The 15,360-nt window shown below is 38.7% G+C and overlaps 1 protein-coding gene across 1 annotated transcript; it reads left to right on the forward strand.

Moving 5' to 3' along the window:
- Window positions 1–594: 594 nt before the first annotated feature.
- LOC311295896 (uncharacterized protein) lies at window positions 595–9,050 on the forward strand. Its single transcript, XM_084417448.1, has 9 exons — window positions 595–896; window positions 4,458–4,595; window positions 4,695–4,847; window positions 4,942–5,094; window positions 6,900–7,049; window positions 7,526–7,672; window positions 7,773–7,907; window positions 7,984–8,112; window positions 8,839–9,050. The coding sequence occupies exons 1-9, from the start codon at window positions 803–805 to the stop codon at window positions 8,889–8,891; spliced, it is 1,152 nt and encodes a 383-aa protein (XP_084273574.1). The 5' UTR covers window positions 595–802; the 3' UTR covers window positions 8,892–9,050.
- Window positions 9,051–15,360: the final 6,310 nt, after the last annotated feature.

Below are 15,360 nucleotides of genomic sequence, written 5' to 3' on the forward strand. Positions count from 1 at the left end.
CAGTAGGCTAACTGCCGATCACAATCATAACTGTCAACACTCCCGTTTTTCACACCTATCTCCCGGACTGGTTTGTTATTGCTCCCGGGAAACTCCCGTAATGTGCATGGCCCAAACTCCTTTATGAATAATCAGACCAATATGTTTGTCTATTGTTGACCAGTTGCCAGATCTTGTATTAAATGCATTATATTCACACAATCCACACTCACCATATACAATTTCAACCCGTTTGTGACAAACGGTTTGTCACCTCAACCTGGCAACCTACTATAACCCAGTTGCGTAACGTTAGTCGCGGAAAGTTTAACCCAAAAGCAAGCCGATAGACATGGCAGGTGAAGGCGGTGTCCCCGCAGTATGATCTTACCTCTTGCTCCCTTGCAAATTTACTAGGCCTACTCTTCATTGTAGCCTATTATACAAATGTGTTAATAAAATGTCCAAACTTATCGAACTGATCCGAGATCGTCCACTAGTGGCAAACGTTTTAAAACAGTTGTGACGCACAAGCCTCCTGTTGCCTATTGTCATCTCCAACGGTAATTATTATTATGCGACCTTAAGTAGCACTTGGACACACCTGAGTTAATCAGGGTAATTAAGGTCATTAAGATTACACCACTAAAGCTACAGACAGGTTGGAGACGCACCTAAGCCAACCGCCAAAAAATAAAATTGACAGAAGAAGAAGAAGAAGAGACGCACCTAAAATTCCAAAGTTGTATAAAAGCGCGTTTAAACTCTAATTCAGTGCATTTTCAGCAGAGACAGAGTCCATTGTGAGATCGCAGGTCTCAGGATGACAGCTCGGCTTTACTGCTCGTTTGTCGCTGTTTTATTGTGTTCCTCTGTTTGCTGGAGCGAAAGAAGAATCTCCGATGATGGATTCAACGGTGAGATCTTTTAACTTCATTATAGCGCGAAGAAAATATGTAAACAAAATATGACTTTAGGCACATCTCAGAACATTAGTTTATAAGTAGCCTATACAGTAACAGACGTTCAGTAATAGTTCAACTTTGTCTGTTATAGTTCTAAATAGTTAAGTTTAAGTCTTATTTATGTGTGACATGCTTTTTTTTCCATTGTATACGGAAAACGCAATGATGAATATTAATATTACATAGGCTATTTTTTTCGTGAACAGATCCATTATTTTGGTGTTAGCAGTATGCTCACTGCCTACTTTAATTTTAGGATAGCACATTGTAATTGTTAGTTTACTTTATTATTCTTATTATTCATCCCGAATCGGAGTCCAAGGCAGCCCTAAATGAAACATTGGAAAATTATGATATTTGGAACACTTTTGTTTTAGAGTCTCTAGGACCTACTCTATAGTGCCACTACCAGTTCAAAGATTCACTTAAATGGTTATAACTTTTGAACCTTTTGATCTAGAAAAAGGACATGCTTACATGCTTCTTACATTCAACATATTAAATTAAGACTCCGACCATTACAGTAGTGGTCATTTTGAAAAGTACAGTATTTAGATTTTTGTGCTACTTCAGATTTTAATTGCTTCAAAAATTGACTCAGATGATATTTGGACTGGGATGCACAGAAAAGACTGAACCGTTTATTTTTTTCCTTCATCTTTGTTCAAAAGTTGGTTCCCAAAATTGGTTCTGAGGCTGTATCTCGGTCAAACTTTGATCAATCTAAACAAAAATTGGTAGGCTGTATCGCAGGGGTGTCAAACTCAGTTCCTGGAGGGCCACAGCCCTGCAGAGTTTAGCTTCAACCCTAATTAAACACACGAGAGAGTGAAAACACTTTAAACTTATAACTAGTCGTTTTGTTCTAAAAATGTGAAAAATGTCCAAAATGTGACTGTCCGCCATATTGAAGTAAATGAATAACAGTTTTCATTACGACCAAAATTGGCTTTGATCTTTGGACCGAGCCGCATAGAAATGACTGAATGGATTTTTGATATGAACTAAAGTTCCTGAGATATTTGTCTCCAAAGTTGACCGTGCCTGTATTTGTTGCTTAGCATGCTACTTGGTAAGCATGCTATACAAATGCAATTCTTCTAATGTAGCTCTTCATCTATCAGGTTGACCATAAGCTACATTAGTATTAAATAAGCTTAGCATGTTAATATGGTTAACATGCAAAGTAATTATTTTGAGTCATCAGTCTCCCACTGAAGGCTCTCCTCTGCAGTTTGGTGAGTCAGCATCAACTGAATGGCTCAAGCTGCAAACAGTGGCATTTTCACCTCCACTTCTGAACAGCTGTTTCCCCATAGACATTAGATTTCTGCTGTTTTTGTTCTTCTGGCTCTGCTGTTGCTGTTTCTTCAGGAGCATGGCCCTGAAATCGCTGCTTGCAGTTTTGTACTTTGTACTTGTCCCTTTACCCCTTTGACAATGATGCACCATTAAACATGGGGGATAATTATAACTTATTTATTGAAGTATTACTTTACAAGCCACTTTTGTTAAAGTCTGATTGCATGAGTTTAATGGGTTCTGTCTGTTTTTCTACAAATGTGTTACTATTTTCTTTGTGTATTAAAATGCCTAATGTAACTCAGTTCAACATAATTATGCCACAAAATATGAATCGCCGTCCATGTTTTATATTAGCATTACAATGCAGTTGTGGTAGGTTCTGTGTTGTAATGGCACTTTGTAATGATTTAGGGATAAATGGTAGATTTCTAAACTAATTTGACTTGATGCAGATGTAATAAGGCAATAGAGGTGTTTTGTTACTGATTTTGACTATGCCACTCCAATTTTGTTTGGGCAGGAGTCCCCAAGTCAATAGAGGGATTTCCCGCTAGGCTATCCAATTAAATGAATAAACTTAAGGCAAGATTGCTATAAAAATTAATACATCACTTTTATTAAATACATGCATTCTGGTCTCATTCGATTTCTTTCACAAGCTAGCCACATTTAGTAATACAGGGTGGCAGTAGAAGAGACTATGTGGGGTAACAATACTTCAAAAAAAAGAAAATATACACAACAAATGAATAAATACAATACACCCCAAAAAGAAATTACAAACTTTCTACACCGCACACTGCGTGCACAAATACACACCAAACTTTCCACAACACACAGGTGTATAAATCAAAATGAGTATCTTCCCCCACTAGTTACTCTGTTGGGAGCTGTTGGAAATGACCTAGCTTGGAGTTCACAAAATAAACCATAAAGAAAATACAACGGATTAATTTTTGGGCCAACAAACAAACAAATAAACAAAATAAACCAATTACGATACCATAATCCTATTAAGAAACTGAAAAATAAAGGTAGGGGAAAACAGTGATCATTTGCACTGGATGGATCGAATTCTATAAAGAAAAAAAAACAATAAAGCAAAAACACATTCTTATCAAAGCATACGCATATTATCTCTAGACATAACATCAGTTCCTACTAGAGACCACGGCCCGTACAAAGTAAAATTACAAAGTCAATGTTAAAATATACTAGCTATTCCAGAATTACATGAATAAATAGATACCTTATTTCAGAAGACACTGGAAGTACAACCGTCGTTAATGTCCACTGCTCATCTCGTTCAGCACAGCCAATGTGAGGGCCTTTAAGGAAACTTCTGTGCAGTGTACTGCAATGGTAACCCAGTGTCCACAACTCATCCAGTCAAACCTTCTCACCATTAAGGTATTTAGACCACATGTCTAAACAAAACAACTTCATAGACACAATAAATGGATTAAACACCCCTGGCCCAATTAAAGCAACACTGACACTCAAAATTGCTGGCTCTTGGCCAACACGTCAAAACCATCATAAAACATCACCAGTGAGCATTAAAACACTATTCTTAAGACCATAACCTCTTAAATAAACCTACCAGAGCTTGTTCTTCCAGCGACCGACCATGCCAAACAATTCAAGCACTGCAGCCATTCCACCCAAAAGGAAGTGACATATTTAAAGGGAAATTACACCCTCTACTGATACCCTCAGTAGCGCCCTCTACTGACCTGGCTACACAGATAAATGTGTGGCTGTTATACTTCAGTTTGATACACACATTGCAAAACCCCTGACTTACAAGTGGAAAAAGCTATTTCAGCACACCGGTCTCCCCAATGATCCTCTTGAGTTATCTTCTGTATAGTGGCCAGTTGGTGCCTGAAATTGAATTGCGTTTCTGTTTCTGATAAAGATTGCTCTAAAGGACACAAATGCAACAATCTGATTGTGGAACTGATTTGATTGTGTGTTCTCCCTGCATTCAACAAATTACATTAAATAGTGGATGTCAGAGGTCCTCCAAAAGAAACAAAATGAAAAAAATGTTGCTGTTGAGTGTCACAAGAAACTGCAAGTGACACATTAAATTAAACTTTGAAGGAGACAGACTGAATCTTTTCATGGTAAAGAATTATTTAATGGTGAAGGAGGCATTCAGCGTTCAGTAATAATGGTTTCTGTCATGTGTTTGAAATACAGTAAAGCCAGGAGTGTGTCCAAGCACAGAAGGAATGATAGGATTGTGTGCTGAATTTTGTTCCGGTGACGATGACTGTCTGGGGGATGCGAAATGCTGCAGTAATGGATGTGGACATGCGTGTACAGCTCCATATAAAGGTAATTATATTGTGGATCAGGTTTTTTTTTTAAATTTTTTTAAATCAATGCATTGTCATTCAACATTCACTGATATGCTGTTATTTAAATGCATGACAGGGAAACCAAAGCCCGGAGTTTGTCCAAAAACAACCCTTGAAGTAGCAGTGGCAGGAGTGTGTGTCGAGTCGTGTTCCCATGACAGGGACTGTCCGAACGATGAGAAATGCTGCAGTAATGGATGTGGACATCAGTGTACAGCTCCATATAAAGGTAATTATATTAGTGTGTGGATCTGCTTTTTTCTTTCAAAATACAGGGAGTCATTCAACATTCTTTAATATGCCATTATACAAACCCATGACAGAGAAACCAAAGCCTGGAGTGTGTCCAAGCAAAAACATTGAAATAGGATTTTTAGGAGAGTGTGTCAAGTCATGTGTGAATGACGGTGACTGTCCGAACGACAAGAAATGCTGCAGCATTGGATGTGGACGTCACTGTATGGCTCCATATGCAGGTAATTATATTTTATATATACAGTATGTACTTTTTTATGTATATTTTATAATGTAGCAGTTAGTTGCCAAATTACTGTAGAAGCATAAGGAGCTTAAATTATTATTATTATTATTATTATTATTAAATGTCATCTTTTGTTGGGTGCAAGAATCGACGGAGTACAGGCTCCAATTTGAAATTTTATTGCATAATGTTTTCTAAATTATTGATTTATTTGTGAATCATCTATAAATGTATACATTGTTTTGATTTGTGACTAGACTTTTTAAAGAACCTGGTAAGAAAGGTTAATCAAATAGTTAAATGAATCTGCTGTATCTTGAATTTTGATTTCTTGGCAATGTTCACATCATTAAAATTGCACTATAATGTAACTCTTTACATTGTCGTCTTCTGTCTGGCCTTGGCGCTGGCTTGGCAGAACTGCGGATCGTATAGGCTACCACACAAGTGTTGTACGTGACAATTTAGTACAGTTACAGGCATCTTAAGATTTATATGCCCTTAGATTCTCTTTACGCTCAGTTTCTCTATCAGGTAGGTGTAGAAGTCAGGCCACTCTACTGGAAGTAGCGTTAACGTTTATCCTGTCAGATCGTCCATCCACTGGCAGAGCGGATACGGGTCAGCCAATCTGGGATGTCCGTTAAAATAAACTTTTGCAAATAACAATCGTGGTCCTGCAGTGAGTAACCTTGCACAATACAATAAAATCGGATTTTCTCCAGTCATAAAAAAACAACAACAATAAAAATAAAAGCTAACAAAGTTTGCAAACTAAAGTTAGTGAAGCGCCAGGGGCTTCTGCCACCACCCAAGCTCCGGAAACACAAAAAAACGTCACCATGTCACACCCATAGACTGTAAAACCATTTGTGATTGCGTGATGCCAAGTAAATGAGGTGATGCATTCTATAACGGTCGCCTTAAACTCATGCTGGGGGCCAGATAGAATATTTTAAAATTGTGTATGAAATGGTTAATTATAAATAGCAATTCAACAATATAATTGAACATTCATTTGAACATGTATTAGGTTACAAAAATATAACTTCAATTTAAGGGAGCTTTAAACAATCCTCATATAAACGGATAATAATTGTCTTTTTTTTTTCTGTTGTCTGTGTTTGATTACCATTAATCACGGACGACAGGCGTACTCATGAATATGCAAATTAGCCTAGCCTCCACTCGCTCACACCAGAGCCATACTATATGGCTCTTGCTCACACCACTCCGCCTCAGATCCTCTAGCCCAACTTGAGGTAAAGCTGCACTGCACAATGATGTCGGGACACTAACAGTTATTAATAATTCGCCTTTTGCTTGACTTCAAACAGCTAATGTTTTGCTCATGTTAACCATGTTCCCATTCGTATCTGTCAGGCAGCTGCCTTCAGTCATCAGAAAATCTTTGAACAACTTATGTCAGTGGAGAAAGCCATATAGTTCATCATAACATTGTAATATACATCACACACCAGCCATATTGCTAAATATGCAATTTTTTATAATACCTGGATAACCTGGCTTCTCGAGATTCCCTGATAGCTTGCTGTTAGCTAAATCCGCCGGCACCATCGGCACGTTGACGTGATTGGTTACAAGGTAGCCTGTGACGTCAAACACGTTTTATTTTTTTTAAACGTTTTTGAGACCGTCTTTGGTTCATTGCGTTTTCAAAGAAAATTAATTTAACAGCACTGTTATCAAATTAATATGTGGGTCAGTTATTTATTATTATTTTTTCATTATAAATTCAATGAGTCCTTCATTTAGTGATATGCTGTATACATATGACAGAGAAACCAAAACCAGGAGTGTGTCCAAAGAAAACCATTGGAGGAGTGGCAGGAGTGTGTGTCGAGTCATGTGTGAATGACCGTGACTGTCCAAACGATGAGAAATGCTGCAGTAATGGATGTGGACATCAGTGTACGGCTCCATATACAGGTATTTATATTGTGTGTGGGTCAGCTTTATACAGAGCCCCTAAAGTGTTTGTTTTTTTAAAAAACACACTTCCTGTTTAATGTCCCGCTGGCAATGTTTCAGACAGCTCCGTACGTTAGTGAAGCTGTTGCAATGTTCATTAAAATTAGCAGTATATTCACTGATTCGAACTTCCCAGATCAATAACTTATGAGCTAAACATTAACTCAATGCCCCCTCATTCCAATCATAGTAACATAGAAAAACGAGCTGCAAACTAATTTCCTTTTATACCGGCTTTATAATCAGTTGATCTCTATGAGCAGGAAGCTGAGATACAAGTCTGAAGGGACCGTCTCAGTCGCCTGCTCATAGAGATTACAAGGCTCATTTTGAGGAATTAGGATGAAGCTCAATGGAACCCTTCAATGTTAACATATAGAGCTGAAGGCATTATGTACGTGCAGTGTGTAATTCAGCATTCACTGATATGACAGCGAAACCAAAGCCCGGAGTGTGTCCAAACAAAAACCCTGGAGTAGAAAGACCATGTATTGAGGCGTGTTCCGATGACAGTGATTGTCCGAAAGATGAGAAATGCTGCAGCACTGGATGTGGACATCGGTGTACAGCTCCATATAAAGGTAATGGGGGAAAACTGACCCAGGCATCAGTAGAACATGCATTGAACATGAGACATTCAGTAATCAGTGATCTGGCTTCCCCCCCTTTTTTTTTTTATAGCAAAGCCAGGAGTGTGTCCAGTCAAAACCCTTGGAGGAGTGTGTAAGGATTTGTGTGTCGATGACAGTGACTGTCCGAACACTGAGAAATGCTGCAGCAATAGATGTGGACGTCAGTGTACAGCTCTATACATAGGTATGAGTTTGAGTGTTCAGCTTTTCTTTCTTTTAAATGCAGTGAGGCCTTCATTGATAATGTTATGCAAACACAGATAAACCAAAGCCAGGAGTGTGTCCAAGCAAAATCAAACCAGGAGTGTGTACCAAGTCATGTTCCTATGACCGTGACTGTCCGAAAGATGAGAAATGCTGCAGCACTTTTAAATGTGGACAACAATGTGGTAATTTATTATTATATACTTTTTTTAAATATTTATATGAATGCCACCACAGCCTAATTTGTTTATTTTATAGCATAGTTGTTTATATAACTTATTTTTCTTTCTTGTTTTGAATACTGCTGAATTTAAAGGATTTGTCATGGAGTGAGGGGTAAATGACCTAGGCTATAGTGTTTGTTGACAAATGTTTAGTTTTATTTGCCTGTATTTAATAATGCATATGAATTAAGTTAAATGTTTGCTAATGAGTTTAACATATTTTTTTTGCAGTAAGACCAATTTCTCTTTAAGATAACTTCCTCTTCTTGGCCAGGTTACATTATCTGTGGCGTAAACTCTAGAGATGAGGCTTCAAAACCATGAGTTTTTAGGGCAGTGATATTCAAATGACAATTGTTTTCAGCCGCCACATTAATCAACCTACGATCATTTATACGATCTGATTGGCAGCGTACTAATGTTAAATTTCTGCGCTCGAATCTGCGCTTGTTTCTACGTTGGATTGACATTGAGAATGATAAAATAGTTAAGACAAACATTTATCAAAGTACCTGAATTTAGCCCATAGCACCATTTCAAGATTGTGCTTTACAAAATAAAGTTTCATAATACTTGGAATACAACTTGCTCCAAGTAAAACTTGTTCATGCTTTGAGTTTTGTGCTGTGTTTCTGAAATTGAATGACGCTAAATGCACTGACTAAAGCTGAATTTGTATCCATGCAGTGACGCCTGGTACTTGTAATGGACCTTTCTTGTGCCCACCACCGGATCAATGATGGCCAATGTCCTGCCAGACTGAAGTGTTGCCCAACCACCTGTGGCCATTGCAGTTACCACTGCTGATGATTTAATAGAAAGAGTCCTCTGAGATTGATTTTGCGTACCATACTTGAGGACTGACTTTTCACCAAATAAATCTGTTTAGTTAAACATTCCTCTGGTCTTTTTAAATTTTTTTTTATTGTTCTAATTATTTTTAAAACACTTTTCTACATGAGCTTGGCAGCAAAAGTGTACTTCAGTGTAAGGCTTTTCAATTACTTTCTTTTTTGTCAAAGAACCAGGAATGAAACCAAAAATGTAGGTTAAAACTGATGCAATGGTTTAACAGTTTTAAAAGACTCAGTATTTAGCGTGTCTAAAAATGTATCTAAAAACTCCATGTATTTATTTTTTGGATGTGACCGATGGAGTGAAGAACACTGGGGGTGGATCTATGTATTCATAGACGGAGTGGGAAAAAACTTAAAAGCAAAAAGAGGGAGTGTGAGGCCTTGTGTACAGGAATGGCAAAAACAGTGAAGAGGACGGTATAGCCCTTGCTCTGTTGTCAGGGTCATTTCCACTCATGGTTGTTTAGGGCCATCGACAAAGATGACTAGTGGGTGCGGTTTGAGTGTAGATGGGACAAGGCTGTAGGAGTGCCGCGGTTCCTCAGTCTGTTGATGCTGTTGAAACTCTAATGGCTAGTTCACACTACAGGATTTTAAGCCCGATTTGCAAGCAACAGCCAATGATCGCCTTGTGACATTTCAAAAGCCTTTTGTATTTGTAACCATCGTTGCCAAACCACAACAGGCAGCTGCTTTTTCATTATAATGTTTTACTCACCTCCAACTCTCTCTGACAGACAATCCCTGCTGCCCATGTGTGCTTATCCATCCTATCACCCATATTACTTATTTTATTTTATTTTTTTCTTCTCCTCTGGGTCCTAAACAGATCATTGCGCAAACTACATATGATTTTTTATTTATTTATTTATTTTGCCAATTTTGTCCTGCCGTCTATTTTCAAATAGACAATGCGCCATTGGAATGTGGCATTTCCCATTCCACTTCTTGCGCACGTTTTCGTGACAAAATGTGGTTTCGGGACCGGATAGAGTCGTTGGGTGACAGTTGTTGTCAGCTTGTGTAGTGTGTGTGTAACCCCATTGCAGATCATTTACGTAGTGTCACATAGTGTGAACACCACAATGACTTCAACACTCCAGAGCAAGTCATGTAGTCTAAATAGCACAGCAATCTGCCGACGTTTAAAGTTGTGTAGTGTGAACTAGGCATAAGATAACTACTGGACTTTACCCTTTTTGATGCAGAGCATTTTTTTACAGTGTGGTTTTTGTGAAATTGGGTACAATATATTGCACCTATTTGTAATCTCGGGGTTAATAGGCTTTCATTCTGTTGGCAAGGCTTCAATTTAAAATTTTACTTTCACTCGAGACAGTCCGAATGGTAATGAAAATATGCATCTTTCAGATTCACTGAGAAAAACCAATCACCTGGGCGCACTTGTGAGGATTTGTTTCAAAGTTTGCATTTTGATGCCTGAGATCTAAGATGCGCCTGAGGCCGCTATACTTTTTACTTTTCTTTTAAATTGTTAAAATGTGTTTTTTGAAGGGTTAATAATAAATTCCTTATATTTTGCCAATAAAGAGGACTTTTAAATCCACCATAAAGAGGTACATATAACACTGGAAACCTTAAATAATGCCCTGCACTTATTTAATGAAAAAGGTTTTTTTGATCATTGCTTGACCAGCTAAAAAAAAGTGGCCAAAACCCCTCTAACCATCCAGAAGGCCAACCAACTTAGGATGGTTTTAGCTGTGTGCTTTTCTTCCAGCAGGGCTATTGTACTGTAAATACTGTAAAGATGCCATTTGTATTTTTTATGCATTATTGATGTTTTAGTCATCTCCGTTATTATGACCGCCGCTAGCATAGCTAGCGAAAGCGGTCATATAGGGATTGTCAAAGTGTTTTTTTTTTTTTTTTTTTGTCACCTACTGAATTTTCCGTCAACGATACCAGGGACACCGAAGCACCGGGGAACATGAAATTTGGTGGGCATGTAGCCCCACTAGACTTTTACGGAAAAATTTCGTTTGGTCCCCGGGGGCCACTCCCCCCCCGAGCTGGGGCCCCCCCAACCCCAAAAATGCAGTTTTTCCTACATAACTACCTGAACCGTGGCACCGAGGATGACGAATTTTTTATGGTATGTTGGTCTTAAGGGCCCACATCAATCTAGCCCATAATCGACTGTCAAAGTTTTTTTGTTTTTTTTTTCCGTCATCTACTGAATTTTTCGTCAACGATACCAGGGACACCGAAACACCGGGGAACATGAAATTTTGTGGGCATGTAGCCCCACTAGACTTTTACGGAAAAATTTCGTTTGGTCCCCGGGGGCCACTCCCCCCCCGAGCTGGGCCCCCCCAAAGCCAAAAAATGGAGTTTTTCCTAAATAACTACTTGAACCGTGGAACCGAGGATGAAGAAATTTTTATGGTATGTTGGTCTTAAGGGCCCACATCAACCTAGCCCATAATCACTCATTTGTGATTTGCGCCCCTCCCATAAAAAATTAAATATTATTCTGCTTTAATCGCCCCTATCTTCAGTGGAGATGTTCAGAACTGCACCATATTTCATGTGTATGATTAACTTGACATCCTCTGGGGGTATGCTAAGTTTCGTAGAATTTCATCCATGGGGGGGGTATAAAATAAATTCATTGATGTGCACATTTAGTGACTGTACACTCATCGGCCTGTAGATGGTGGTGTTGAGCGAAGGGTTGCTGGTTTAGGATGATACAGTCACACACACACATGCAGGAATACAAACAAACGCAAGCATGCACACACACTGACATCCACACGCACAGACACACACCCATACACACACATACAAATCCACATGCACAGACACACACACGTGCACACACATTTACGCACGCATACATACACACACACACACACACACACACACACACACACACACACACACACACACACAGACAGACATGCACATACTACTACTTTTTTAGGTATATACATAAACACGCAATACAGCCAAATTGCTCCACGTCATTTATTTTTGTGGAAAGCCAGTGCAGGCCTGAGCGGCGGTCATATTTTGTACCGCCATGCGGTACATCTAGTTGAATAATAGTTTAAAAGAAATGGCAGTTTTAGACATGCTCGGCTATCCTGATTCATAATCTGTTTCTACCACAAACACTTAAAGGATAAAGTCAGATCTCTGCTGATGATGCTGTGCGACTTGTTTCGCTAGTATGACTGTTAATGGCTTCTGAAAAAAATATTAAATTATATCAGTCCTGTTTTTTTTTTTTTTTTTTTTTATGCTGATATCTTCAATGAAATGAGCTCTAAGTGCCAGTTTGCAAGTGATCTGATGTCATTAGACTGACCCATCACCACTTTTGATATACAAGATATAAATCTCTTAATTTTATTACAGTCTGAGTTGAACCATGTTTAATGTAAAAACAGCAAAAACTAAAATCCAGTGATTGAGCAAAACTCACCCTCTTACCAATTATAATGAAGACTAAAATTGCATTATGTAATATTTTCAGTATTGTTCTTTATTAATCTTCATAACTGGATGTTTATTTGAAGTTTAAGTGAATAAGAAAGTGTATGAGCTGCACAAGCAAAAATTGCATGGACATTGGTATCATATGTCAGGCACAGGGAGCAGAGATTATTGTAGGTGTGTAATGTAGCATATGTTTTCCACTGATAATATGGACTAAGAATGTATACACTAAAGGACAGTATTCTTTATATTTAAAGTGGATTGTGCCACGTGTAAGCATGAGGCATACGTCTATTTTTAACATAAACCAACATGTTGTTTTGTTTTTTTGTACCTGATAAGGAATTGAAATTAATACTGCTCCAGAGAAACACACACAGTTGGCATGGACATAGATTTCTTCAATTTTTTTTCTCCTATGACTGATGCATATGAATAAAAAAATATTGAAAATAGTTTCAAACAAAGCCACATCAGAACTGTTGCACATCTCCAAGCAATGGCGATTCATGAAGGAATCTGTGTTTTGAATGATAAAATTGAATGACCAACCCAATAGGCGAGCGAACAAGTATGTACAAATTCTTAGTATTCATAGGAGTAGGCGAGAATTACCTGGGTGACATACTAATTCTCGCGAGATTCAGACAAATTATAGTGCATTTGGATATGCCTATACTTGCCTACTATATAGTAGGAGAAAACCGTACGTGAAAGGAGTAGTATGTCGAAACATCAGTATTCGTAAAGAGTAGGCAAAAAGTTCCCGGATGACCAACTGCTTCTGTCCAGATTCTGAAGTACCCATCGATGGATGCTTTTCTATCCCAGGAGGCCACAGGAGGGGAACGTCATAATTGAACATCACAGAGTTGAGTCACAACATTGATAAATTGAACATTATGTTGGATAAAAAGTGAGTTTACACATTAGCATAAACCTCAACATATAAATGTAGTATTGAGCTCATAAATATCAGAGGTAACGTGAATCTTGTCTGGATGTTACAGGGACAGATGTGTGTTTATCCAGTGGAGTGGCTCATGAAGCTGAATGTTGCCATGAAAGGCTTTGAGTGAGTATACTACAGAAATGAATAACAAAATCTATATAAATATTAGGTTTCAGTTTATTTTAATTATTGTAATTTCAAACGGCTATTACAGCACTTTTCTGATTCTTGATTTCTGTGCATTTGCTGCAGATCTTTTGTGGTGGAGCAGGACCTACAAGGAAAGATGATGGTGCCATTTGTGGGGGAAAAAAAAGTGGTATTTTAGGGATCTTGCTAAAATATAAAGTAAGATTACTTCTAATACTGAGATCAAATTACATTGTGCTGTTAAAATGACCCTCCATCATTCCACCGGCCCTTACGAGACCCTCCATCACTCCACCGGCCCTTACGAGACCCTCCATCACTCCACCTGCCCTCATGAGACCCTCCATCACTCCACCTGCCCTCATGAGACCCTCCATCACTCCACCTGCCCTTACGAGACCCTCCATCACTCCACCTGCCCTCATGAGACCCTCCATCACTCCACCTGCCCTTATGAGACCCTCCATCACTCCACCGGCCCTCATGAGACCCTCCATCAATCCACCTGTTCACCTGAAAATCAAACATTTTCTCCAAAGGCGAGATCTTCAAGCAGCTGCACGACGTCTCCTTTGTGCAGACATTACAAACACTGAGGAAAACCGTTTTAGGTAGGGCTGTCGAGTTACTGATGTTATGAGGTGTTGGTGCACCTGTCACCATTGTTTTTTTTACTGCAGAACTTCTGCAAGATCAGGGAAAGATACCATGGTTGTATCTTTAACAATAAACAATCATAACGACAAAAACAACAACAATTAACATATCATGGGCTTGCATACATAATTTGAGTTTTTATACACAGTAAAAAAGAACTGACAAGATTGAATATCTTAAATATTTTCTTGAATAATTCATTATAATACATTTAAAAAAATGTGTTTTTGTTATAAGCATGAGGGAAGTAACGAGAGTTAAAGTCAACAAGAAAAAGAAGAAAACATAAAGGAGATTTAAGCCATGCTTGTGGTTAAAACTAGCCTGGGTGCCAGCCCGAACCCCGCCCACAACATTTTTTGGTCGGGAAGTTCGGTCTGGACTCGCTCCGTTGAGGAGCTATTATGCCCGAACAAAAATTGTTCGGACCAATCAAATTGTCAGGGCGGGCTTTATACGATGATGGACAGATGAGCAACGGTAACGTAATCATCCACGTCACCAAAGAGCGCTTGATTTGAATTAGTTTACAACAAAGACGACTGCTGCTGGAGAATTGAGATTTCACAAGTTCACATTTACAAATAAGTCAGATAGAATAAATGCGTATATAAGATTTCACACAAATAAGTCAATAGAATAAATGCGTACATGACGTGCTGTCCGAGGAGAGGGCTGTGGGCTCGGTAGCCATACTCCCCCGTATTCCTGGTTGTGAGAGAACAAGACAAGAGTGAGGATTCGGGGTGGTGGAGGGATGCTGAAAAACTGTCAAGGAGTGTTAGGTAAGTTGACAGAGTGAATATGCTTCCTCATGCTGATAGATAGGGTAACGTTAGACATGGTATTGTTTGATGACAAGTTGATATTGGATTGATTATTTGTACGTGCTCCTCCCGAACTTTGTTTATGAAACATCATGTGTAGATTCCGCCATCGCGTCCGTTATAGAAGATATCCACAGCGCATTCATTTTAAAAGAGGAACAGAGAGCCGCGACATTTTGTTGGTTGAAAATATGAATGAAGAACATGCGTAATTTACTCCGTTGCTCTGATTGGTTGTAGGTCTATCCAATTGAGTGCAGAGGTTTTTTTTTTTTCCTGGTTCGGTTGAGACACACCC

This window comes from Rutilus rutilus, assembly GCF_951802725.1.
Source record: "Rutilus rutilus genome assembly, chromosome: 8".
In the NCBI taxonomy this organism is placed as follows: Eukaryota; Metazoa; Chordata; class Actinopteri; order Cypriniformes; family Leuciscidae; genus Rutilus; species Rutilus rutilus.